Raw genomic sequence first — 26,572 nt, forward strand, 5'->3', positions numbered from 1 at the left:
GTAATCCTGGGCAAATCAACTTCACTTCTGCTTGCCTCAACCACTGGAGGAGGAAATGGAGAAACACTCTAGTACCTTTGCTAAGAAAATGCAAAATGGGGTCACAGAGTCAGCCACAACTGAAAGGGCTGAACAACAATCTCACTCCCAGCTCTAAGATGTTTGTTTGTTTGTTTGTTTTTTTGCGGAGCAATGAGGGTTAAGTGACTTGCCCAGGGTCACACAGCTAGTAGGTGTCAAGTGTCTGAGGTTGGATTTGAACTCAGGTAGTCCTGAATCCAAGGTCCCTGCTTTATCCACTGCACCACCTAGCTGCCCCCCTCTAAGATCTTCTAAGAAAAAATATCAAGTGTTGACTCAGAAAGAACTTTAAAAATTTCACATTAATCTTAGGGTCACTCGGCAAGTAGGGAACTGTCCTCCTGTGGTATGTTCCAGCAAGCTTTGAGCAAATTCCTGCCCATCTCTGGGCCTCATCTATAAAAACGAAGCGGTCAGGCCCGATTTTGTCTAAAGGGGACAAGATGGTCACTAGTGGCTCGGGCCGCCCTGGTGGCTGGGAAGCTCCTGGTGCTCCCAGGTCTTCAAGCAGAATCTGCACAATTGCTTGTGGAGGATACTCTGGGCCAGGTCTGACCACATGACCTCTAAGGCCCCTTTCAGGTCTGGCTCATTTCAAGTCGCTCCTCACTGTGGGTCGTTTTGTTGGTTGGCACACGGGCCCCCTTTGCAGCTGGGTCTCCCTATCTCGTCTCGGGCACCAGGCTTATCTCCCCGTCCCATGCGCTCTGTCCTGCATGTCGTCATTCTTTCCTCCTTCGGGGATGCAAGTACACTAGGCCCGGTTCACCCGTCCCATCCTCCCTGAGTTTCTTGTTCTCTCTGGTAAATGTCTCCTTTGGGTTCTTCTGTGACGCGCTGTCCTGGGCTCACGGTCAGCTCCACAGCTCCCAGGCCTTTCTTTGGTTGGCAGAGCTGATCCTTAAGGGCCTTTCCATCGGGACTGACCCATGGGTCTCTAAGAGACCACAGCGGCAGAACAGCCAGAGAAGGCTAGAAGACGTGGTACAATGGCCCCTCACAAAAGCCTCCGCCTGCAGCTGGAGGTGCACGCAGCCAGTGGGACCGGCAGTCTGGTATGATCACGCTGCACTGGGCTCTGCAGGGAGGCATCATGGGTGTGCTTAGGGTCATTCCACAAGAGGTGAACCTGGGGTCTTGCCACATGGCTGTGATCCAGGGATGTGGCAGTGGGAACCAGTGATGGTGGATCGTATGGCTGTAGCCAGAACCACTGAAACGTAGCTCTGTGGGTGAGATGCATCCGTATTTTGGGGGATAACCACATGTGTGAATGTAGCCACAAGCAGACCATGTCCGTGTAAGCCGGGACAAGCCAAATGGCCAGCCTCAGCTCCAGCATCACTGAGGATATGGCAGCTCTGGACCCCTGTGGGATGACTCATGACTCCTGACCCTATGTGATGTAGCCTGGGATGGTGGTCATGCCACACCCTGCCCTCCTTTCTCTCCAAGTCTGTCTTCACCAAGGCGTCCACGTCATAGGGAGGTCTAATGGGTGGCGACTGGCCTTTTCACATTATCTAAGATTTAAGAAAAAAGCTTCCTGAGAGAATTTCTAAATGTGTCCTAAAGAGATTGGCTCTAAGTGCGTGTCCAGAACAGCTTTGGATCGATGCTCAGATTGGCTTCATAATCACTTGTTAAGCAAACAGTCCAACGGGGAAGTCGATCGATCTGAAAGACAAGAAAAGGGGCTGTTAGTGCCTGGATGTTACCTCTCCCCAGCTTGGTCATGAAATGCCAAGGCTCGCTCTTATGGAGGGGCAGGGAACCCACTGGGAACCCTCAAGTTAGAGTCAGCCAGTCTGGCCCCCACCTTCTGTGGCGGAATCTTGGTGGAAGTAGGGATCTTAGCGACTGCCTCGTTCAGCCTCCTCCCATCCGCGCAGTAATCCCCTACAGCACAGAGCCACCTATGCTTAGTAAGAGTTGGAAGAGGAGCAGCTCGGTAGCACAATGGATAGAGCACCAGCCCTGGATTCAGGAGGACCTGAGTTCAAATCCGACCTCAGACACTTAACACTTACTAGCTATGTGACCCTGGGCAAAGTCACTTAACCCCAATTGCCTCACCAAAAAAAAAAAAGAGTTGGAAGAGAAGTTTCTAGGCCTCAGAAGCCCACCCAGCTCCCCACACCATGCAATCTTGTCTCTACAAGAGAACCCTGTAAGCCAGAGCAGATCAGAGGTCATTTGGGTGGCTGGGGGTGACCGGTACACGGGCATGTGAACTTGTCGGGATCTTTTAGGATACCCATTCTGGCCCCTGTGTATTAGCTGCCCTTCCCAGAACCGCGCCGCGTCTTCTGTCTTGACCCCAGCTGATGATGAAGATCCTGACCAGAATGAGGCTGAAGGCAGGGGACCCTGGGGGAGGACTGCCCTTTACTACAGAGAAGTCTTCAGAAGTCATCTGCTCCAAGCCCTGCCTGAAGCAGGACCCCCCCCCCCCCCATGAGAGGGAATCACAGACTAAGAGCTGAAAGGAGGCTTAGACTTCATTGTGTCCGATCTCCAAACTGCAACAGGGCCGAGAGGTCATCTACCATCCCCTGAACTTACTGCGCTCCTCCCTGGTTCTGGGAATCCACTGGCCCCTGTTCCTGGGATGTGTCACCTCCCTGCTCCTAAGCCACAGCGTCACCTGCTCAACTTGTAAGCATCTACTGAGGCCAGCTCGGACACAAGCACTTCCTCCAGGAAGTCTTCCCAGATCTCCCCAGTTGGAAGTGATTTCCACCCTATTATATCCTGGATTACAGTTAATTACACAAATGACTTAAATGGGTTACCTCCCAGGCCTTCGGATCCCCCGTGGCTCTTTGACACTTATCCCCTTGCCTCCACTCAGATGGCCACGACCTGGGTACACACACACTCCTTCCCCCAGGCTCTGGCCCCCTCCAGCCCCACTGCTGCTAGATCACCTGGGCTGCTGACGAGCAGGGAGTCACCAAGTACAACCCTGGGAGGATGGAGCCCTGCCGGCAGGCTCTCGGGGCAGTGGGCCCTCATCTGTTATTCTAAAGAACGTGCCGGCTTCTCCTGTTCTGACCGCCCCACAGGGTCCCCATGGTGGGGGATCAGACAGAAACTGCTGCTGGGCCTGTGAAGCCCTTCACCAGCCAGACTGGTGTTCTCACTGTCCCTCCCATGAGACAGTTCATGTCTCTGGGACTTGGTGGGCGTCGCCTCCGCCTGGCATGCACGCACTCTCACTTCTCTATGTGAAGCGTCCCTTCTGGGGGAGGTGACACAAGCGTGCGTCTGGTACGCACGCCTCTGCACGTGTGGCCTCATGAGGAGAGCTGGCCGCAGAGCCCGGCTGTAGACACGTCCCTCACACCCAGCACCGCGCCCGGCGGGCACCTGGAGCTCCGTGTCTGAGCACTGTGCCCCATTCAGCCTCCTCTCTCAAGCACACGGCAGGAGCAGAGCACTCACTCGCTGTGCGGACTCGGCGTTTGCTCGGCCGAGCTGACTGGTCCAGAATCTCTGAGCTCATCTCTGACGTTTGTCTCTCCCTCTCTCCCTGCTGCTTCTGAGGGTCTTCGAAGGCCAAACCACCGGTCTCACCCCTCCCCCGGACTACAGGCCCTTCAGATACTCAAGGATCTCTCCCTGGATAACAGCAGCAACGATAGCATTCATATAGCACTCTAGGGCAGCTGGGTGGCACCATAGTCGGGAAGACTCATGTGCCCGAGTTCAAATCTAGCCTCAGGCACTTACTAGCTGTGTGACCCTGGCCAAGTCACTTCACCCTGTGTGCCTCAGTTTCCTCCTCTGTTAAATGAGCTGGAGAAGGAAATGGTGAATCCCTCCAGTATCTTGTTGCTCGACCGATCCCGGTGAGTCGCTCCGTGGCTGAGCATCCAGCTTGGCACACCGCGGAGACTGGATCGGCACTGGCTGGATGCGTGTTTGCTGAGCGACTTCTGGCTCCAAGGCTAAATGCTCCCCAGGCGCCCCTGCCTTACCTGGGGCAGTCTAGAAGGTGATGGAGGCGTAGGGTACAGTGTGGTATTTTTCAAGAGCTGACATCAAGACTGTCTGCAGCATCCTGTAGTTGGGCTTCTCTTCATACCGGAGAGCCATCACTGTGTCCAGGTAGGCCTGCAGAGCTTCTGAAAGAGAAGGACCCGATGACTGCAAAGGCCCCTGGAAGTCCTCAGGCCCAGAGAGGAAAAGGGCTTGCCCTGAGTTCCACAGCAATTGAGGGGGGCTCTTCCGGGGACTCTGAGCTGGACTGAGACACTCGGATGGCCTCCCACTCCTCTCTGGGCTCTGAATTCCCCAAGTGACTAACAAAGGGCACTTTTACCCATAAGGAATCGGAGTTCCTCAGAGGGGAAGAGACATCCTCACGGTCCTGTAGCCCACTCAGAACAAGCCACATGGGCCCGTCCCCTCCCTTTGAAGACGGGGAAGCCCAGGACCAGACGGAGATTCCCTGAGAGGGGATCTGGAACCCACCTGGGGGCTTTCTTTGGCCACAGCAGTGCCTCAGGAGCTCAGCCACATTGCTCAGGAACCTGTCAGACCAGAAAGACAGGGTTTTTCAAAAAAATAAAAAATAATTTGTCAGAGACTAGACTTCCTGCTCTGATCATTTTAGCACTGACATTCGAGGTTCTAAGACCCTTCCCTGCTCTGACAAGCTCTGATCTTGTTTAAGGGGTCTTACCGGAAGCTAAAGCGCTCTCCAAGCCCCACAGGCTGTCCATTCTGTTGCCTACAACAACCCTTGTTCTTCCTATGCATTTTTGTTTTATTTTATGCAGTTCTATAAAGTATGCCATTCATATTCTGATTAAATATGCAATTATATTTAAAAAGGGCCACATTGCCCTCTTTCTGTTAGCTTGATTTAACTAGGTTCTCTGAAGAGAGCTTTGCTTAGAAGTTCTGTGTCGGTGTGTGCTAATTCCCAATACTGAGTACATTTTTTTATCCTTATCTTGTATGACTTTTCCGAACAATTTCTTGTTTTTGTGGATGGCATACAGAAATGATTTTCCTGGGTTTATCTGAGAGCCTGTGATGATGCTAAAGCTACTTAATATCTTGATGAACTTTTCTGTTGATTCACTTGGGTTTTCTAAATAAACCATCATATTGTCTGCAAGTAGAGACAGTCTTAGTTTTACCTTCCTCTTTATGAATGTTCACTCTAAGAGTCCTCTGACCCAACCATCCATCCATGCTTCACCCCTCCATGTATCCACACATCCACCCATCTATCCATCTGTCCAGCCATCCGTTCATCTGTCCAGCCATGCCTTCTCCTCCATGTGACCTTCGGCTGTATCCTCCTGTGCACATTTCCTGACATTACGCAGTTGACAAAGGAGTACGCAGGCTATTCCTTGGGGGTCCCTGGCTGTTGCTAAATGACACGGCCCCTTTCTTATCCAGGTATATGGATCTCTGGTATCCTGGGAACCATCTTTCCCACAGAGTTATTCATCAGAAGCCTCCCCGGTGCCCCCCAGGCGCTTCTCTATTGCCTTTTGGTAGCCTGTAACTAATGTTTCAGAGGCCATGGTATCTTATGACTTGCCAAGCACGCAGAATCACCAGAAGAACACCGATGCTAACAAGATGGGCCTCTGTTTCAGGGAGAAACTTAGGGTCCTCAAAAACACGGTGGTTCCCCAAATGCAGTGAAATGGGAGCCAACAGCTCTGATCCCTCTAACCTTCTCCTTCTTACCCCATGGCCTGCCAATGTGTCCTGAGGTTGGCTGGGCCTTGTCATTTGCCTTCCTCTACCTGCTTCCACCCCCAGGCTTGAGGCATATACCCTGGGCCTGGTGCTGATTTGGGGGGACTTCTGGGGCTTTTCATCTGCTCTGCAACTTGACGAGCTCTTTTACGTGCCGTCTGCCCGCTTTAGGGTGTGAACGCCTTGAGAGTAGGGACCACCTTCCTTTGTGTATCTGAATCCTTAGCACTTACTTAGCGCTGGCTCGGCACACAGCAACTGGCCCTTAATAAATTCTGTTCCTTTCATGCCGTCCTCCTCATTCTCCTCCTCTCCAGTTCTGGGCACGGGTCCCTGTCTATCTGTAGGGCCTGTCCGGGATGCACAAGTACTAAAAGGACCAGCTTTACAGGCTGTCCATCCCACTCCATCTCCCAGCACGGACAAGAGGTATTTATTTGCCACTTCTCCAAGATGTGTCTCCTGCCTATTCTGAAGTCGGATGGATTTCTTAATGTAACGATTGGAATAATGCCACCTGCTGGAGATTTACTGTAGAAGAGTTTCACCCATGAAGCGAAGGTCTTTGAGGGCAAGACCAGGAGTCTTTTCTTTGGCGGGAGGAAGTGACGCAGACTAGTGGGAGGAGGAAGGAAGAGACTGGAGCTCAGTCTCGCTCTCTTTCCTCTGGACTCTGGCGGAGAAGGGAGCTAGAAATGTGCTCTCCCTTTAATAGATAGGAATCTAGGCCTTTCTCTCTCTTTACCAAATTCTTATTCTCCTTAATAAATGCTTAAAAGTCTAACTCTTGCTAAAGCTTATAATTTATTGGCGACCACTCATTAGATATTTTAGACAGACAAGCTAGAATTTTAGCCCTTAACATTAAAATTCATAGCAAAAGCAAAGACTGTTGAGTGGCCATCTGATTACCGGTCGGAAGGGAGGCATCAAATGGGGAGACACATACTCATCAGAGGTGCCTGTGTCTAAATAAAGTGCCAAGGATTGCAGAGGAAAGCCGTGATGCTGAAATGGAGCTAACAAAACACATGAAAGAAAAGCAAACTTGTGAGCGGCCGGTTAGGAAGCTCTGTTCTCACGCTTCTCTATTTCACACAACTCAAAATGCTCTTTGTTTGAATGCTAAGGGACAACCTTCCACTACTTTGCTTTCTAGTGGCTTTAATACCGGTATATCTCTATCTGCGTATGTACACGGACACTGAGTACTTTTTAGTGGGCATCATCTGCATCTCCAGACATAACCGCACTTCAGAAAGACTGGCCTGAGCTCTTGCTGTGCCCCAGGCTACCTCCAGCACTGCCGGTCTAAGGCCACAGCTGAGTCGGCCATTCCCTGTCCTGGGGGGGGGCACTTCTCAGGCTGCTGGACACTCCTGGGTTCTTTCCTGGAGCTCTGTGCAGCTCCCAGGTGCCATCACACCTGGGGCTTTCCCTCAGGCCAGACTCATCGTGTTTCTCCCCCCCTCCGTTCCACTGGGTGCTTTCTCCATCAAGAGAAGGACACATGACCCACAGGGCATGTTGGCAACTGCGCTCACCTCTCCTTCTGCCTCATGACTGCCTGAGCATCGGGAAGCTGACTGGTCCAGGGCAGGGCCCCGTGGAGCCACTTCAGAAGACAATAGCCGAGGGCCTGCATGTCGCTCCGGCGCGAGGGATCTGGGGAGAGGCCAACAACAGCTTCTGTTTTTAGGGAGTATGGAGGCTGGCAAAGCCCCTTCTTCAGGACCCTGCACTAATAGGAGAAGACAAAGGAGGAAGCTGGGGGGAACAGAGGTTGAGAGAGCGCCCCAAGGCCAGAGATGGGGCCTGCACGCACGTCCTCAGCCTGCATGCTTCCCATTCCATTCTGTGGCCTGGGAGCCAGAGTTGGGCGTCATGTCCTGAGCTCACAGGGACCACAAAGCTGTCCGGTCTAAGCCCTAAAACGAAGGCCTAGAGAGATGGAGAAGCCAGCCTTGGAGGAGCGGAGTCACGTCAGAGCTGGAAGGGACCACGTGACGTGTCATGACGTGACCTGACTGAGAGATCATGTCATCCAAACCCTCCATTTCAGAGACAGAGAAAGGGCCAGGGAGAGTCGGTCATGTTGTACAACCGGTCAGTCACAGGACTGACATCCGATATGATCAAAGAGTTCTGGAGCTGGAAAGTGACCAGAGAACTTATTTGTCAAGAAGGGGAAGTGACTCATCTAAGGGCCGACACCTTCAGAAAGGTAGCAGAGTTCAGAGGTCACTAACTGCTACCCCACCGTTTTACACAGAGAGGAATGACGTAACCAAGATGGCAGTGTTAGAATTGGGAGGCCCCCATGGACCTTTGTTGGGGGTGGGCAAAAGGGCAGCTTAAGAGAGAGCCTGGGGGGTAGCTAGGTGCCGCTGTGGATAAAGCACCGGCCCTGGATTCAGGAGGAACTGAGTTCCAATCTGACCTCTGACACTTGACACTTACTAGCTGTGTGACCCTGGGCAAGTCACTTAACCCTCATTGCCTTGTAAAACCCCCCAAAAAACAAAAAACAAAACAAAACAAAAAGAGAGCGCCTGAGGGAGGGGAGCTGAGAGAAGAAGAGCCGCTAACTGTCCACTCCAAGGAGTCCCCATCCCCAGGCATCCTCGGGCACTGAAAGAAGGTGAAGAAGTGGCTGCCGACTCAGTCAGAGGCCTCAGATGAGACGAGCAGCGGAGAAGAACACAGACTCTTCCAGAGCTAAGCTAAGGAGCTCACCTGGGAAGGTTCTAGACTGACTTGGGAAATGGCTGGGCGGGAAGAGAAGACCAAGGCTTTGCTCGGAATCATGGCTGACCGGCCTTGTTCAGTGTCTTATGTAGATTTTAGCAAAGCATGGACATGTCTCTTCATTTCACTTTTGTGGGAAAAACGGAGCGAGACAAACAGGTGGATCCAGCCGGGGAAGAATGGCTGGATCCAGCGTGTCGTCAGTAATGACGAGGTGGCCATTGAAAGGTCTACAGTGGCGTGCACCAGGACTCTGAGCCTGACCCTTTGCGGCACAAGACACAGAGCTGGAAGGGAAAGCACACGGGGAAGAGGGAGAGCCGGGATTTAGCACCACAAGGAACTGAACAGGGATGGATGTAAACACTCGCACTCGGGTCCCAGAAGTCATTTCCATACATATAAGATGGGACAAGCATGGCTGGCGATCTGCAAAAGACCTGGAATAGGGAGACGGTCTGGCCGTTGAAAGTTGAATGCAGTGAAAGACTCTGGGATCACAGCATCGAGGTTGGTGGTTGGCCTGAGAGAAGCCTGGGGAGTCATTGTGGGGGTGGCGGACAGAGAACCGGCCTTGGAATCAGGAAGACGAGTCTGGCCTCTGACCCTGCTAGTGTGATCACAAGTCAGCAAGCTGTCAGGGGCTCTGGCAACTCGCTAAGCTACAAGTTATAGAGGAAGATGCTGGGCAGCATCAGGGACGGAGATTTCCTGGAGAATTCCCCAAACTGAAGAAGCCACGGGTCCAGAACCAAAAAGGAGAGGGCAGGAGAGGAGAATGGAGGGGAGGAGACAAGAGGAGAGGAGGCGGAGGGAGGGAAAAAAAAGACTTGTTGGGAATATGCTGGCTTTGGTCAAGTATGTGAAGAACAGTCACATGGAAGAGACATGAGACTGGTTCTGTGTGGCCCTAGAACGTGCTGCCAAGAGGCCAACCGGGACCCCCTGACGGTCTGAGCTCTCTCCAAGCACAAAGGGCTTCCTCAGGAGGAAGGGGCTTCCGCCTTGGTTACTGAAGTCTGGCTTAGACTGGAGGGCCTCTGGGGGCTCCTCCCTCTCTGAGATTCTGTCCTGAAGCCCAGGGAGGAAGTGACTTGTCCAGGGTCTTACAGTAAGCGTCCTCACGTCCCCACCCGGTGCCTCCCTCCAGACTTTCTAACCTCTGGGGCCTCTCTGGATGGTGGGAGGTGGGAAGAAGTCCCCGCGGGTGCCTCTCACCTGTGCCCTTGTGCAGATCCAGGCTGATGAATTCCAGGGTTCCTTGGTGAGGGGCTCTTTTTTGCTCCACATACGGCACGTGGTTCCCCCCCGGGCAGTAGCGGAACACAAAGCTGTAGCCAGCCAGGGTGACCTAGAGAAGGTACAGGAGGCCGTGGGCACTCAGAGCCCACCCAGGGTGAGAGGTCACGGAATCCTAGGGGCTCGTCTCATCCGCCCTCCTCCCCAAGCCAGGAGGCCTCTACACAGAGAATCCCAGCGCAAAGCAGGACCTCGGGGTTGTAACGACTGGAGTGACGCCACCTGCTGGAGACTTACTGTAGGAAAGCTCCGCCATGAGGAGAAGGCCTCTGAGGGCAAGCCATGTGGTCAAGGTCCTTAGCGTCAGGAAGTGATGTTTGTTTGTGGGAGGAAGAGGGGGCGAGGCTGGTGCTCTCGCCCTCTTTCGTCAGGACTCTCGTGGAGAGTGGAGCAGAACTGTAGCTCCCCAAGATAGATGAATCTAGGCCTTTCTCTCTCTTCACCAAATTCTTATTCTCCTTAATAAATACTTAAAAGTCTAACTCTTGCTAAAGCTTCTAATTTATTGGCGACCACTCATTAGATTTTAGATAGTATAGCTAGAATTTTAGCCCCTTACAGGGGTCATCTTCGCCAACATCCCCTCCAGGGGCAACAATCCCTCAGAATGAGAGAACGTTAGAATCAGCAGAACGTGAAATGCTTGAGGATAGGAGCCGTTTCACTTTTGTCTGGGCATCCCCAGCATCCGGCCAGCACCGGGCACATTTCGTTTTGTTCTGGCCTTGTGAACACTGATACTGATGCTCTCAGCCTTCCAGAGAGCCCAATGACCGTCTCCTGTGGAGCCACTCAGGGCAAGTCCACAGCTGTGTGGCCTGGACACAAAGCAGGGCCTGACAGCCCAGGAGGGCGAGGGTCAGACCGTGTCCTCTACCAGGCTGCGAGGACCCTGAATGTTTGCAGCTCTTTGCCTTCTACTGTCCCTGTGACCCTTCCAGGTGTGACAGGCACTCAACACCCAAAGAACAAATGGAAGGAGCCCAGATACAACAGGCCAGGACCATAGAAAACCGAAAGAGTCCCACCAGAAGTGTCCAGATGGCAGCCCTTTCACAAAGTGCCAATCTGGGAAATGAGACGGGAGAATGGACACACAAAAGAGATAAAGATGAACTGATTATGCTGCTAGAGCAGAATCACTCCAAGTCACTCATAAGCAAAGCCTCAAAGAAAAAACAGCTCAGCTATAAGGTCAACCAGCAGTCCAGGAAGAAAGGAAGCACAAGTTAAAAGTATAAATGAAATGAGAGCGTGAGAGGAAAAGACTGGAAAAGAAACGAGAGTTTCAGAAAGAGAATGAAGAACTTGGCATAACCCTTACCCATGTAACAGACTCTGAAATGAGAATGAATCGAGAAGCAGTCCATTTTACAGATGAAGAAACTGAGGCAAATGAGGCTAGGATCACGCAGTGCCCAGGCCACACAGCTAGTCAGTGTCTGAGGCCAGATCTGAACTTGGGAAGAGAAGTCTTCCTCATCCCAAGCCCGGGGCTCTTTCCACTGCCCCTAGTTGTTGTTGTTTGTCCTTCATTCTCTCTTTTTTTTTTGGTGGGTCAATGGGGGTTAAGTGACTTGCCCAGGGTCACACAGCTAGTAAGTGTCAAGTGTCTGAGGCTGGATTTGAACTCAGGTCCTCCTGAATCCAGGGCTGGTGCTTTATCCACTGTGCCACCTAGCTGCTCCCTGTCCTTCATTCTCAAAGAGGACTGTGACGGATGTCATGACTTGCAATGAATTGGACTTCAGTGAGCGAGGGCTATGCAGAGTCACCAACCTTACTCTCTCCTCCACTGTCATCTGGGTCCAGTGGCAAGATTTCTATCAGGGGGCAGCTAGGTGGCACAGTGAATAAAGCACTGGCCCTGGATTCAGGAGGATCTGAGTTCAAATCTGACCTCAGACGCAACACTTACTAGTTGTGTGACCCTGGGCAAATCACTTAACCCTCAATGCTCCGCAAAAAAAAAAAAAATAAATCTGTCAGGACAACTGGAGATGGCCCTGGATGTTTAAGGCAACTGGGGTTAAGTGACTTGCCCAGGGTCACACAGCTAGTTACAGCTCATAAGTGTGTGAGGGGAGATTTGAACTCAGGTCTTCATGACTCCAGGGCCAGTGCTTTATCCACTGTGCCACCTAGCTACCCCAGTGAACATTTAATAAATACTTTTTCATTCAAGTGTTGTCAGGGCATAGCACACAGCAGATGTTTAATAACTACTTGTTGACTGTCTAGATGCCTGAATCCAAAGTGAAAAAGCAAGATGAAACTGAATAAGGAAGAATGTCCAGTCTGACCCTTGTGTTTGAGATCACAGTGTCCTCGGTACAAGATGGGGGGAGGTGTGGCCTGAAAAAGCTCTGGGGGTCTTAGTAGATGGCAAGCACAGCATTAGTCAGTGTCCATTTACTGCCAGAGCCTCACCGGGGCCGGGTTCCGAGCGGCACTTCACAAATGCTGGTGACTAACAGACACGCCATGATAGGCGACCCAAAGGGTTTATGGCATCTTTGGCGTGACGATGAGGAGCCAGTGGTCCAGAATCAGCATGCCAATGCTCCCACCACCAGGCGACGTCTGGAATAGCGGGCACTAAAGAGGTACCGGGCACGAGCCGACCTGGGGCTTCAGAGACACTCAAGTCCAACCCATGTGTTTGCTGGAGGAGGAAACGGGCCAGCTGGGAGGGGGCTTGTCCGAGATCCCCTGGCGGGTCCCAGGGCTCCGAGGCCTGTGCTCTTCCCCTGTCCCAAGGCAGAACCAAGTGCCTGGAGACCAGCCGTGTGAGGCGTGGCTGAAGCACCTGTGGATGCCAGCCCGGCAAAGAGAAGCCTTGGATGGGGAGGAGACCTGTGGTCAAGGGTTCCCAGGGATCTCCTGCACAAGAAGGCTTAGACTCATTCTGCTTGCACCCAGAGGACAGCTAGGCTGGGGTCACCAGGGGGCGCCAGAGTGCACAGAGTGCCCCGCCTGGAGTCAGAAAACCCATCTGGTGAGTTCAAATCTTGCCTCAGATGCGCACTAGCTGTGTGACCCTGGCCAAGTCACTTCACCCCGTTTGCCTGTTTCCTCATCTGTAAAATGAGCTGGAGAAGGAAATGGCAGACACTCCTGTATCAAAGGGTCAGACACGACAGAGAGGACTGGTCACCCCCGTGCCCCCCAGGACAGGAGCTGGGGCAGGGGGGGAAGGGGCAGAAGGGCAGATTTCAGCTCAGTGGGAGGAAGAACTTCCCCACTCAGACCCGTGCCTCTGCGGTTGGAGCTCACGGCCTCCCGGGAGAGCCCAGACCCTACCTGGCCGAGAGTGTCCGGATTCACAAAGATGTTCTCTGTGGAGACGTTACCATGGACGTACTCATTCTCATGGATGAATTCCAGGGCGTCCACCTGCGGGGAGACAAGGGCCCGGATCAGCCAAACCGGGTGCCCGGCTGAACCCCAGCACCATTTCAATGCTGGCCGCCCGCCCCTCAGTGCAGTTCTGAGCCAGTGGGAGCCAGCGGCTCCGCCATCTTGGTCTCCCGGGCTCTCTGCTGGCTCACGGGGCCACTCCTGGGGAGGTCTACCAGTGCTGCCAAGCCAATTCTCATCTTATTTCCCCTGGTCTTTGTCTGTCTGTCTGGCAGCCTTCCCTCGCCTCCAGGAAGCCCCACATCAGCCGGCCCAACAACATCCCCATTCTACTCCAAGGCCGTCACCTCCTGGGAGTGGGATGGGCCTGGGTCTTCAGGTGGGGCTGGACGGCCACCTCCCCTCCCCTGCCCTCTCAGCCCGGGCCAGGCCGGATGGCCTTGCGAGGGCCCGTGTTGTTGGGGACACTTCTGCCCCGGATAGGAAGCTGGTCCCTTCCCACCCTGAGATGCCAGCGTTCTCCGTACTGAGCTGGGGATTGAGCCGGGCCCCTCCGGCCTCAGCCTTTCTGGGCCACAGAAAGGACACCCGCGCTGGGAGGTCAGAGGGTGGGTCCCCTGAGACTGGAGGAGTCTGAGGTGGAGGTGGCAACTGGACTGGATGGGGCTTGGCCGAGATGCCCTCTCCTACAGGCCGGCCCAGCCCTGCGCTTCTCAGCTGTACAGGCGGGAAGGCCAGTGAGCCGACCAACTAGGGAAGCCACCCCCTTGGGTCCTCGGTTTCCCCATCTGTTAAAGGTGGGTACTGGACAATGTACCAATCTGAACAGGATGTGAAGCCCCGTCTTCTCTGTCAGAACGCTCCTGGGGCGGTCATCCAGTATGGACTGAAGGCTTCTTCCCAGGTCGGGGAACACGAGGAACCTGAGGGACACAGGGGCTCAGTGGGGCCAGTCTCAGGCGGCCTCCAGCGGCCCAGGACTGCCCGCCGAGGCTAAGGGCCCGAGGCCTCACCCCGGGCGGCTCCCTCCCAGCTCCTGGCTGTGAATGGAGAGGTGCTGAATTTGTTGCTCTCTGAGGTTCACCCCAGTTAAATGCTCGCTGAAGGTGAGGGCGGCTGGTACGAAGGGATGCCCTCTGGGCCGGGAGCAAGGCCAGGGCCACCCTGAGTGGCCCTTGGTGCTCCATGGCCGTGCTGATCCGCGGAGCCGTCGGAAACGGGGCAGGACTAGAAGAAAGGCCTGGGACCTCCGCTCACCTATAGGTGTCCTGGTGCAGGCCGAAGCTGGTGCATGCTGGCACAGCCAAGAAGGGTATGAGGTGTGACTTCTTCCATTTGTGCACTGTGGGAGAACAGAAAGAGGCCCTTCCAGCCCCGAGACTCCCTCCTTCCCTCCCTCTTTCTGGCGGGACCCCTCCTCTCGGGTCGGCCCCACGGCGAGGTCTGCCCTGGGTGCGAAGGTAAGGCAGAAGGAGCTCTGGGTCGAGGAGTCCCCAGGCTGGAGCCTTGGTTTCCTACTTCACAGAGTGGGAACAGCAGCTTCTACAGTTGCCAGCCTCCCCCACGAATGCTAAGGGTCCAAGGGAAGGGGAACAGGGACATTTTTCCAAGCTGGAAGCCCCTCCGGCCGCACCATCCTGGGCTCTGGGATTCTCTGGGAGCTGAGCCCAGTGAGGACCTTCCAGGAAACAGTGTCAGGGAGGGGGCAGAGGCCAGAGCCCCCCGCCCCTCCCTGCAGGAAAGGGCAAGGCAAGGTGACTCTGGGCAGGGGGCTTTCCAGCTTCCGCCAGTCCCTGACCAGGCCAGCGTGCCGTCCCATGCCCAGCACCTCTCCATTTCTGAACCCAGGCTTCCTGCTATTGACCCTGGTCTGGGCTGGCCTGACCTCTGGCCTCAATGTCCTCAGTGCCTTCACTTACTCCTGACAATAAACCTGTGGCTATAGAGAGGACAACTGAGGCCCACGGGGGCTGAGCCACAAGCCTGTGAGCCCAGAACCAGACCAGGCCTGCTTCCCGGGCCAGGCTCTCTTGGTGCCTTAACGAGCATCGACTGCCAACACCTGTATCTTACCGAGGAAGAAGCTGGGCCCGGAGAGGACCCATGGGGCCAAGGGAGGGCACTAAGTCCATAGGAGTGGGGATCAGACCCTGGGCCCTTGCTTGCCCAGAGCAGCCTGGGCTTTGCCTCTGTGCCCCCACCAAAGCCCTGGGCCCTGGGGAGGCTGGGTTGGCTGTGTGGGGGCTGCCGCAGGCTCGGAAGGGGCATGTCCCCTTCCAGCACAGGCTCTCCTGAGCTCCTCACAAGACGACCTTTAGGGAACAACACTAGCTCGTCTGACTTATCAGGGGCTTGACCACACAGCCTCAATCACGTCATTCCAGTAAACAGCCTCCTCCTTGAAAAGGAGACTCTCCCTGGGAGGCCTATCAGCCACTCACAACTGAGTGTGAACAGCAGTCATCCCATTGCTTTTAAAGGCTTCGCTGAGATCAGGCGGCTTCCAGGCGGAAGCTGGCCGTGACATCTGGAGACCACCCAGGAGGGCTGGGGGGGTCGGGGCAGGAAGCGTCTCTTCCCCTCCCCACAGGGTCACCTTCTTTCTCCTTCACTGCTCTCTGGAAGAAGTTCTGCTCATGGAAGAGGCGTCCACTTTTCAAGTCCTGGGGGGAGACACAGAGAGAGAGAGAGAGAATAAGAGAGAGTTACTGACTGTAGCTGGGGGCTGGGTGGGCCCATGGGAGGTAGGACATCAGCCTGAGGGACCCTGAGGCTCCTAGGGAGGGGGCATGCCCACTTTAGGAGAGGTGCTGGCACCCGGGGCAGGGCTGTCCGGCTGTCTGGTGCTCAGCCTGAAGAAGAGCAGACTTGGGGGGAACCTGAGAGTCGCCTTCAAGGCTCTGAAGGCCTGTCCCAGGCCCTAGGAATACAGGGGGTCCTGCCTGGTCCCAGAGGGCAGATCCAGGAGCGGTGGGAAGATGGCAGGAAGGGTCACATCCTGGCCCTGCTGACAAAAGCCATCCAGACATGGCTGGGTAGTGAGTTCCCTGTAACTACAGGTATTCAAGCAGGGGCCTGGTGGCTCAGTGGGGACTTTCGGAAGGAGGCTCCTCTGCTGGGCCAGGGTCTCAGATCTCCTCCAGGGTCCCTTCCAGCTCCTAAGACTCGGTGATGAAGCCGACCGTGTGACCAGCGACCGTGAAGACCAACCTCCGGAAGGGCCCGCCAGCCCCAGGTATGCTACCAGGATGCTCAGGGTGTGTGTGGGGGCGGCCTGACTGTCCCCCATGCCTGGGGCCCAACCACAGAAACGCACCCGCCTTCCCCGTGACAATCTCTCCCCACGTCTGTCTGTCAGAGATGTGGCACGGGACGTCAGAGGCCCCTTGGGGAGCCTGGGGAAGTGCCCCCCCGCTGGACTTTAGTCTCCTCGCCTCTAAGCGGATGGGTTGGACACAGAAATGCCCAAGGTCCCTTCGGGCTCCAGCTTGCACATGGGGCTGTTTCCCGCAGTCCCACCCTGGGAGCCATCTGGAAGGTTACCCCGAATCTTGTGGGGAGGGGTCACGGCCGGCCGGCAGACCCAGCCTGCTGAGGTCATCTGGGAGGCCGGCTAAGGGGCCCCAGGCATGGAGACTCGGGATGCCCAGTCTGCACAAGAGAAGGCTTGGCATGGAGGGCTGCCGGCTCTCGCCAAGAGCCCGAAGGGCAGCACCAAACGAGAGGCGAGGAGGGGAGCGACATGCGGAGGCCCGTTTCTGAACTGTCCAGGCTGTGCCCCCTTCACTGGCAGTGTCAAGACAAGACCAGAGACCTAAGCAGGCACCCTCCGAGGTCAGGCTGGGCGGCTCTCTGCTCCCTAGCGCCCCAGGACCCCCACCGTGGGCGGTCTCTCCCAGCTGGAGGTCTCCCTCTGCCCCAAGGACTGGCTGCCCTCACGGTCACCTGAGGGTCGGCTGCTGGGGCAGCTCAAGCCCTTGGGCAACGTCTCGGGGCCCATGTCACAACTCACTAGTTTGAGGGAAAATCTTTGCTTCGGAAAGGTGGTTTCAGAGGCCGACACGGCTGTGAAAGAAGGGGAGATGCCGGGTTACCATGGGCACAGGGCTGCTGGGCAAACCTTGCCAAGGCCCAGCTGGGACCAGAACCTCCCCAGCTGGGGCAAGTAGCAGCTTCTGCTCCCTGGACTGGAAAACCACAAGGCTAGGGAAGCTCTTCACCTCGGACTTCTCTGTTCTGAGGCCCCTCTCAGCTGTGACACTCCCTGTTCTAAGGGCCCTCCCAGCCCTGACGTCCCCTGTTCTGAGGCTCTGACCCTGCCTCAGTTACTGCCCTAGAGGTCTCCTCTTTCTATAGAGGAGGCAGTGACTGACCCAGTGACGCATGATGATGCGGGCAGGCTGCTGCATTCTCCATCACATCACAGAGAGAGGCCAGTCCAAGGGCCCATGACTTCAAGAACATCTCCTCCCCCGCCCCCCTCCCCCAGCCTGCTCTCTGCACCGGGTGGGGGCTCTGCTCGCCCTCCTTCCTTGTGCCCTCCCTCCCCCACCACGGCCCAAGCTGCACCTTCAAAGAGCATCCCGTTCTCGCTGCTGGGCACCGGTGCCCCCAGGCTCCAGCTTTGGCCATCCTTGTCTGTCAGCACCTTGAGCTTCCCGACAGACGCCGGGGACAATATTTTGACAGGCTTCTGTTTCGGGTGGGCATCCTGGCCTTTGGAAAGACATGAGCATACCCTCAGAGCGCCCTGCAGCAGGAACAGGGAGCTCACTACGTCTCACGGTGGGCCGTGCCCAAGTCACGCAGCCCGGCCTGTGAGGAGGCTCTTGGTGGCGGATGGGGTGGGACGAGAACCACGGCCGCGGTAGTGCCGGGACCGCTGGGGGAACGTCCTGATGCCAGTCAGCACCTTCTCTCTCACTGGGGCCCTGAGAGGTCAGCCGGCCTCTGAGGCCAGCGCCCTCCCTGCTTCCCTCCCTCCCTCCCTCTGGCCCTGGGGACTCTGCCACAGAAGAGTCACACCCCCCACCAGCGGCCGGCCTGGCACCAGACAAGAGAGAAGGCAGCCACGGGAGGGAGCCAGCTTGTTGGGGGCCGCCTTTCCTCGCTGGGCCCAAGGGTCAGCCCACAGGGTGCTGGTCCTGACCTCTGGCCTTCCCCAGGAAGCTGGGGGATGCTTCTGGCCCAACTCTCTCCTGGGGTCGCGGGGGGGTGGTGGGGGGTGGGGTGACAGGCGTGGGCCACTTCAGTTTTTTCCTCTGGACCCCTTGGCTTCGGCGGGTCCTTTTCTTCCTGGGGACTGGAACAGAGAACAGAGGGCAAGGTCAGGTGCAGCATCCCGCGGGGGTGGGGGGGTGGTCCCCACAAGCCCCGCCCATTGCCTCCTCTAACTCTCCTGCCCAAGCTCTGACCCAACCCACCCACTGGACAGATGAAGCAATCGGGCCGGAGAGGGGGGCCCCTCAGCCCCCCCCCAAAGGAATGACCCGCAATAATCCGACTCCAGAGCCAGCCTTCCCTGCCAAGCCCCCCGCAGAGTTCAGGGAAGGAGCCCGGATCTCCTATTTTCACACCCTTAGGAGAGTCAGTCCATAAGCATGTATTGAGCGCCCAGGATGTACCAGCCACTGCGCTAATCGCGGGAGGAAACAAAGAACAGCAAAGACAGGCCCTGGCCCCGGGGAGCCCCCAGTCTGACGTGGAGATGCCCGGCTGTGAATGGGCCGTCAGAGAGGAGGACAGAGCGCCAGAAGGCCACTAGACCCAAGAGACTGAGCGAGGGGGGTGTAAGGGCCGGGAGGGGCTAGCTTGTGGAGGGCTTTGAATGCCAAGCAAGGGATTTTGTGCTGGAGGCTGAAGGCAGCAGGGGGTTGGGGGGGGGAAGGGCTTGTAAAAGCCTCCCCCTCCCCCAGCTCACTACAGCAGGGCTCAGGGCCCACCCCAGCTCCTGCCCTGTGGCACCAGCCACAGTATCAGGACCCACCCCAACCCTTCCAATCAGCCAGTGAGCTGCAGAGGGCAGACAGCTGACTAAGGACTGACTGAGCCAGACCTGGTGTGGATCCCCGGCCAGTCAACGGGAGGGGCTGCCCACACGGCCTCACTCTGGCCTCTGATTCTTTTGTACCCGCCCCCCACAACTCTGCCCTCCCCAGACTGCCAAGCTTCCTTCCTGGGTGTGGGCACGCTGGGCATGCAAAAGCACTTGTCTGGGCAGACTAGGGGATACTTAGCCCTGCCCTCCAAAGGCGGGGTCTCAGGCTCCCAGACAAACCCTCTTCCCGCCCCCCCAGGCTCACTGTGCTACCAACAGTGCCACTCCTGTGCCCATTAAAGGCCTGGCCCCGGCTGCTCGATGTTTTCATGAAAATGTCAGATTGGCACAACAGGGCACAGTCATCCGAATGGTTCAGAACCAGCACGTCTGGTCGTGTTTGCTTTATATATGTGCCCCCCCCCCTGAAGTCTGGGGTTGGGGGTGCTTTTTAGTTAAGAAATGAGATCGTATCCATAAGGTGCTTAGTGGGGCTGCTGAATAACTGCTTCCCTTCCCTCCTCCCCCTGCCCCGCCTCCCATCCTACAGTCCTGGGGGGAGCAGGACAAAAACCAAAATAACCAACAGCCCCGACCCCTCCCTGCCTCAAGGGGCTGAGCAGCAGGAGCTGGGCTGGACAGGTCAGAAGGTTGTCCTGTGAGAGGCAGAAGCAGAGGGGAGCAGACGGCAGGACGGACACAGCAGAGCCGGGAGACAGACAGAACCCCCAGGTCAGGACCATCCCTTCAGAAAAATCCCTCTGGACTCTCCGGAATAGGACAACAAGCTTGCCCCGGCCCGCCCCAAAAGGGAACCTTGCATTGTCAGGTGGACACCCCGTCCACCCTCTATAAAAGCTTGTGCCTTCCCTCTGTTCTGGGAGCAGGATGCTTCTAAGCCTTCCTCCCCAGGGGGGACGTCTTCTTTTAGCTGTAAACTGAGGCAAATGCTCTCTCTCTCTCTCTCTCTCTCTTTTTGCAGGGCAGTGAGGGTTAAGTGACTTGCCTAGTGTCATGTGTCTGAGGCTGGATTATAATTCAGGACCTCCTGACTCCAGGTGCTCTATCCACTGCACCACCCAGCTGCCCCCAGGGGTGAAGTCTGACTTCCCACTTGGTCACTTTCTCTAGCACCAAATAAAAGACCACTTTAATTCTATTTTTTTTTCTTTCTTTCTTTTTTTTTTTTTTTTTGTGGGGCAATGAAGGTTAAGTGACTTGCCCAGGGTCACACAGCTAGTAAGTATCAAGTGTCTGAGGTCACATTTGAACTCAGGTCCCTCTGAATCCAGGGCCAGTGCTTTATCCACTGCGCCACCTAGCTGCTCCCCGACCACTTTAATTCTAACTGGAAGGTGTTTGAGAGTGTAATTCTTTACAGAGGAATGCCTAAGGACCACCACTGATTTCCCTGTGACAAGACCACTGCGAAGGGGGAGCAAAGGCTCCCAGCCCTGCCCCGCGGCACCTGTGTGACTTTGGTCAGATCATTTCCCTCTCTGAGCCTCTGAGTTCGTACACTCATAAGTCAAGGGGGTTAGTGAGACTGAGTTTCTCTCCTTGAAGCCTGACTGCAGGGATATCAGGGGATTGTGATGCCCTGTTGGCTCAGGAAGGATCAGTGACTTGCCCAGGGTTATGCAGCTGGTCTTCCTGACCCTGACCCCATGATGCCTCTCGGCTTGACTGTGGGATCCTTTCTCGGATTCCGGGGCCACAGCCTAAAGCCCAGGAACAACAGGTTCCTGGCCACTGATAACAAAGCCAACAGACCCAAAGGGCTTCATAGGAGACTGATGGGAATTCCCTGATTTTCCAGAGGACCTGTAGGCAAACCCGGCCTATCAGACTGGTGGCAGCCCAAACCCAGCAGGCCCCGCCCTAGACATTTGGGAATCGATGGTCCTGGCAGTGACCTCACCCTTCTTATCTGCAAGGCCTCCCCAGACTTCCTGCTCCACCTCCCCCATGGCCCTGTTTGTGCCTCCTGCTGCCAGCGAGGAAGCCGGACCTGACCGATGGGTCAGTCAGTGAATCATTGGGCCCTCCTTCCAACTCTTTAAGGCCCTGTCTTCTCTCTGGGAAGAGCTCCCATGCACACACGAGGTTTTGCTTTTACTCTGCAGCATGTGCCTCACTGTCCTCCTGGGGACCTGGGGGCCCTCGCTCCCTCTCACTGTCTGCATAGGCGACAGTTTTCTGGGCTCCCTCCCTCGGGGCCTGTGGAGAACAGTTGGCTGCCCCCTGTCCCTGGGTGGGGCACGTGAGCTTCCTCTGTTTCCTGTGGGGACAGCCCCTCTTCTGACAGGCCTAAAGCAGGAAAGAGGGAGAGGGGAGTGGGTGGCAGCCCTGGGAGGCCCCTGTGGTGCGGGCTCCTGCTGAGGCGCTCCCTCAGCTAGAAGCAGGCCCCATGAGAGACGCCTGACCTGCCTTATGGGGACTCTCGTCTTCGGGCGGGGGGCAATCCACTCCGGAGACGTGATTCTCCCCAGTGGGCAGAAGCTGCTCCAGAAATGAGGATGAGGGCCCTGGGGAGAAGAGACCCCTCCCCCAGACACCAGCACAGCCCGACAGGCCTCTCGGCCCTGGGAGAGCAGCTTTCAAAGCATTCGAAGACAAGAGGTGAACACATGGGAGACCTGGCTGGAGGTGATGGATTGGGGGAAGGTGGGGGCAGGGACCGGCTTGTAGAACAGACTTCAGCCGGGCCTTGGGGGAGCAGGGAAGGGAGGTGAGGAGGAGGATGGGGGCCGGCAGGGAGTAACAGTGGAGACAAGGGCCTGAGCCCTGGGCCCTGGGGGCTGGTGAGTGGCTCCTGCGACCTCTGCCCCTTGACTCCACTCCTGAGGACCCCGTCCAGGCCCCATCACCCCTCTGAGCTCTGAGCTTGGGGCTGCCACCCACTGGAAGGTGGGGCCTGGAGGGAGACTGGCGGAGGTGACCTGGGGCCCAGGGACGCTGCTATACCTTTTCCGGCCGTCCCGCACTCCTCTGGGGAGCTGCCGCTGCCAGGATCATCCTTCTGTGGCAGGACCTCTCCGCAGTACGGGCAGAAGGTGAAGGATGGCTTGATCTGCCCCCGGCACCCCGGGCAGAAGCGGATCATTCTGTGGGAAAGCAGGCATTGTTGTGTGCCTGGGCATCCGGCCCTGCGGCAAGGTCTCGGGGGACTCTTGGGACCCCTGCCCTCCCATGGCAGATCGAGGTCATCCGCCGATCCGACCCGGCCTGAGCGGCCATTCCCTCTGGTCTGTGCCTGTGGCCTTGCTGTGACTTCCTCCCAATAACACGGAGAGCTGGCGGAGATGAGCTCTGAGGGTCTGGGAGATGCCGCCACCCTCGCCCTTCCCCTGATCACCTCAGAGCTCATGGAGAGGGCAGGACAACAGCCCTGGAGTCTGGGGACCTGGGTTCGAATCCAGATGCCGGCACATGTTTTAGGACGATGGACGAGTTACTGCATTTCTCTGGGTCTGTCTCCCACCTACTAGGTGGGGTAATACTGACCTGCCCCAGGGAGCTATGGGAAAGGTCCCTGGTCAGCTCTGAAGAGCCGGACTTTGTCCTGAGTCAGCAGCCACTGCCCCTTTCCCTCAGACAGGCACGCAGGGCTGATTAAAGCTCTCAGTCCTGGCAGCTTCCTGAGGGCAGGGTAGGGGCCTGTCTCAACCGGGGCCCCCCAGCTATGATGCATGGGCTCCCATATACGGGAGACAGGAATCAGTGTTTACTGAGTGAATGAAGCAATTTCCCCTTCCTTGGCCTCTGTGGTTGCACCTCTAAAATGGAAACGGGGAAGTGGGAAGATCCCTGAATGGAGCATTGGGGAACCCCTCAAGTGTTCTTTTTTGTTTTGTTTGTGGGGCAGCGAGGGTTAAGTGACTTGCCCAGGGTCACACAGCTAGTAAGTGTCAAGTGTCTGAGGCCAGATTTGAATCTAGGTCCTGCTGAATCCAGGGCCGGTGCTCTAACCACTGCGCCACCTAGCTGCCCCTGTGGAGAGTCCCTCATGTCACAAGAGGCTGTCCCAGCAGCCCTGGGGGCCCGGCCAGGCTGGAGAATACAACACACCCTAGATAATGCAAGCTTGTGGTTTTCTAGGGCAGTCTGGCCAGCAGGAAAGGCTTCTGAGTTTGCCACCAGAGGCCAGGGTATACACAGGATGTGACTGAGCCTCCAGAGGGGTAGGGCCCCCGGACCCCAAAGCTGGTGAGTCTTGGAGCCGAGGTTCCAACACAGCCCCACGAGAGCTCGGGGGCACAGACAAAGGGTCAGAGGAAGGAGACCCAGGACCAAGCCAAGGACCAAAAACCAGGGAGTGACTCTGCAAACCAGCTCGGGGAGTCCTGGAGCCAGCGCAGACCTTGGAACAGGGAATGAGGAAGAACCATCAGATGTGGAACGTGGGGGCGCGGAGAGACCTTGGAACTCAGCTGCCTCAGGGAGGCCGAGGCCAGTGGGGACTAGGGTAGGGTGGGGCTGGCCCCATGGGGCCCTGCCTTCCCCCGCCCCAGCCAGGGCCCGCCCTGGGGGGGCTCCAGGACACCCACCACAGCCACGGGCTGGTTACCAGGGTGACCCCCATTCTTGCCCACCCCAAAGCCCCACAACGGGGCAGGCTCTTTCTAGGGAGGGGGCAGCACAAGAAGTCGCTCCCAGGGGAGGTCTCAGAGGCCTCCTGGGAGTACTGTGGGAGAGGGCACGGACGGCCCCCCCAGAGGAGTCGAGGAGCCCTGGGGGGGGGCTGCCTCTCTTGAGGCCGCCCTGTCCGTCCTCTTTCCCGGCCGGCATTCTGGGATTATCCGGACAGAGGGCCGCAGAGAAGTCCCTAAGGGGAAACTGAGGGAGCTCCTCCCAGTCCCAAAGCCCCTGGTGCCCTGGAGAAGGGGCCAAGCCATACCTGTGCTCAGGTGTGCTGCAGGGGCCTTTTCCCAGCCACGACATCCTGTTCTGCAGGGTGGAGGGAGGGAGTGCCCCAGGCTGTTGTGCCCTGTGGTCCCGGCACAGTCTGGGAGCAGCTGCAGACTTTGCTTGGGCCTTAATTTGGGCTGAGCAGGGACCCATAAAGGGGAGGAACGAGAAGGGCCAGCTGGCTGGGCAGGAAGTCACAGTTTCCTCATAGCTCAGGGTGGGGAGAGGGGAAGCTGTCACGGAACACAGAACACCTGGGCTTGGCCGGGCAGGTTCCGCCACTCCCTGGGGGCAGCGGCAGGCCCCCTTCTCCCTGGGCCTCAGCTTCCCCACATAGAAGGTGCTTCCCTCAGCCTCTAGGTCTCTCCCAATAGGAGCAAAGGGCTCTCATTCAAGCCGCACAGTCCCTGGGGGTGGATGCCCCGGGAGCATCAGCTGTATATAGTCACCAGCAAGGGATGGAGCGGGGATTGGGAGCGTGGCCGCCTCTGAGTGGCCACTGCCACCTACGGGCCCCAAAGAGCCCCAGCCACGGAGGCCTTTCTGTCAAAGTGCAGGCACGGCCCCATGGGGGGTGGCATCTGTCTCCTCCCCATCCCCTCTCTTTGGAGGTGTCACTAAATGCATTTTCTTCACTCACCCTGATAATCACAGCCAGTATTTACTGAGCACTTTACAATATTATCTCACTTGAGCCTCCCATGAGCTGGGAGGTAGGTGGTATTTACAGATCAGGAAACTGAGCTGAAGCCGTTTGTCCAGGGTCACCTGTGGCTGGGCCTCAAGTGTCTCCAGGCTCAGGGCCCTGCCCGCTGTACCACGTGCCGGCCTCACCACGCACAAGGGAGTTCTGGGTACCCGGGGATGCAATGATGAAAAGGGACAACAGTCTGTGCTTGGGGGTGGGGCTGGGGGAGGGAAGCAGGTAATAATCTGAAGAAGGGGCAGCATCAGCAAAGGGGATCCGATGGTGCCAGATGTCTGAGCTTGCCCCTCCCGGCCTTGCTGTCCCATAACTCACCTGCCCACGCACAACAAGGGGAGATCTGTTCTCTCTGGCCCTGGCTGTCCTTCCAGGCTACCCTTGACCCTCCCCGGCCTGGAGGCGGACCCTGCTGGGGCGCTCCCTCTGGCAGATCACATCCTCCTGTGTTATCCCGTACCTCCTCAAACTCGATGACCGCCAGTAAGTCCTACTCCTGGTCTTCTGGCTGACCCTTTTATTGGTCATTGCCAGCCACAGTGCACAGAATGCCCGGCCTGGAAGACTCATCTTTCAGAGTTCAAATCCAGCCTCAAACACTTACTACCGGTGTGACCCTGGGCAAGTCACTTCACCCTGCTTGTCTCAGTTTCCTCATCTGTGGAATGGCAGACCGTTCCAGTGTCATTCCCAAGGAAATCCCAGATGGGGTCAGGAGAAGCTTGGAACTTTGTGCCTCGATTTACCTTAACTTCAGTCACCTAGCACGAAGGCAGCTGGGGCTTCTCACACACTGAGGTGAAGAGGGAGGTTGGCAGTGGCTGCCCCATTCAGGCTCGCTGGGTTGGAATGTCTAGAGCACACTACGGGAAGCCACGAGGAGTCGTCTAGATTTACCCCAAGGGCAACAGAGAGGAGGAAAGTTAAAGGAGGGGGTTTCGGGATGGGATCTGGCCCTCTGGAGGGTTGGAGAAGAGGGGCAGCTTGAGGCAGTTAAGAGGTGGGTGATCCTGAGTGGAGAGGAAGGAGGCACAGGAGGGGCACTGAGGCAGAAAGAAGCACCAGCGGACCGAGCAGGGAGTTCTAGTTTGGAGAAGCGGAACTGGAGCAAAGACAGCTGGGGAGCTGTCCAGCAGGCACGGGCTGCTGCGGGAGCCGGGAGCAGGAGAGACCCGCGCTGGCCCGCCCCCCCATTCTCCCCCTCCCACACCCCGCACATCCTGCGTGTCTCCCTCTTGGGAGGACGAAGCCGGTGCCTAATAAATGCCTGTACACTGACTATGCTGACCCACCAAAGAAGACTCTGGGGCCCCAGAGGTCATCGTTGGCCCGAACGCCCACGGTGTGCCCGGCCCTGCCCCACGCGCTGGGGAGAGAGAAGCCGAGGAAGGGAAGGGCAGGCCCCCCATTTCAGCCCCCCTGTGCCCTTCTGGCTGAGTCACCCACTAAGGGCCAGCCCAGAGCTCTGTCCACCTTTACCGAGTGAGGGCGGGGGAGGGGCGGACAACCCCAAACCTCAGTCACGCTTGGAGCTCTTAGGAATGGGGGATGGGGCGGCAAAGACAAGGGGGCCGCAGCGAGGTCTCATCTCCCTCCCCCCCTGTAAGAGGGGGCCCGGCGCTGGAACTCCCCAGGCTGAGCCTCAGTTTACCCACCCTGTAAAATGGGCGGGGTGGAGCCCCGGGGCAGCCGAGGGGGAAGCT

At 56.8% G+C, this 26,572-nt stretch overlaps 1 protein-coding gene across 5 annotated transcripts in view; it reads right to left on the reverse strand.

The window, feature by feature from the left end:
* VRK3 (VRK serine/threonine kinase 3) overlaps positions 1 to 26,572 on the reverse strand; it is a 27,012-nt gene continuing 440 nt past the window's right edge. The window contains exons 2-15 of one of the 5 annotated variants that reach the window (XM_043993235.1): positions 25,616 to 25,756; positions 22,223 to 22,362; positions 18,368 to 18,520; positions 17,788 to 17,934; positions 17,231 to 17,283; positions 15,815 to 15,881; positions 14,476 to 14,560; positions 14,036 to 14,141; positions 13,162 to 13,254; positions 9,778 to 9,910; positions 7,356 to 7,476; positions 4,561 to 4,619; positions 4,065 to 4,211; positions 1 to 1,758 (exon numbers count right to left, since the gene is read on the reverse strand). In XM_043993235.1, coding sequence (XP_043849170.1) covers positions 4,075 to 4,211; positions 4,561 to 4,619; positions 7,356 to 7,476; positions 9,778 to 9,910; positions 13,162 to 13,254; positions 14,036 to 14,141; positions 14,476 to 14,560; positions 15,815 to 15,881; positions 17,231 to 17,283; positions 17,788 to 17,934; positions 18,368 to 18,520; positions 22,223 to 22,361 — 1,293 coding nt within the window. In that variant the 5' untranslated portion in view covers position 22,362; positions 25,616 to 25,756 and the 3' untranslated portion in view covers positions 1 to 1,758; positions 4,065 to 4,074. The other 4 variants (XM_043993233.1, XM_043993231.1, XM_043993232.1 and 1 more) reach the window with 4 other exon arrangements.

This window comes from Dromiciops gliroides, chromosome 3 (assembly GCF_019393635.1).
Source record: "Dromiciops gliroides isolate mDroGli1 chromosome 3, mDroGli1.pri, whole genome shotgun sequence".
In the NCBI taxonomy this organism is placed as follows: Eukaryota; Metazoa; Chordata; class Mammalia; order Microbiotheria; family Microbiotheriidae; genus Dromiciops; species Dromiciops gliroides.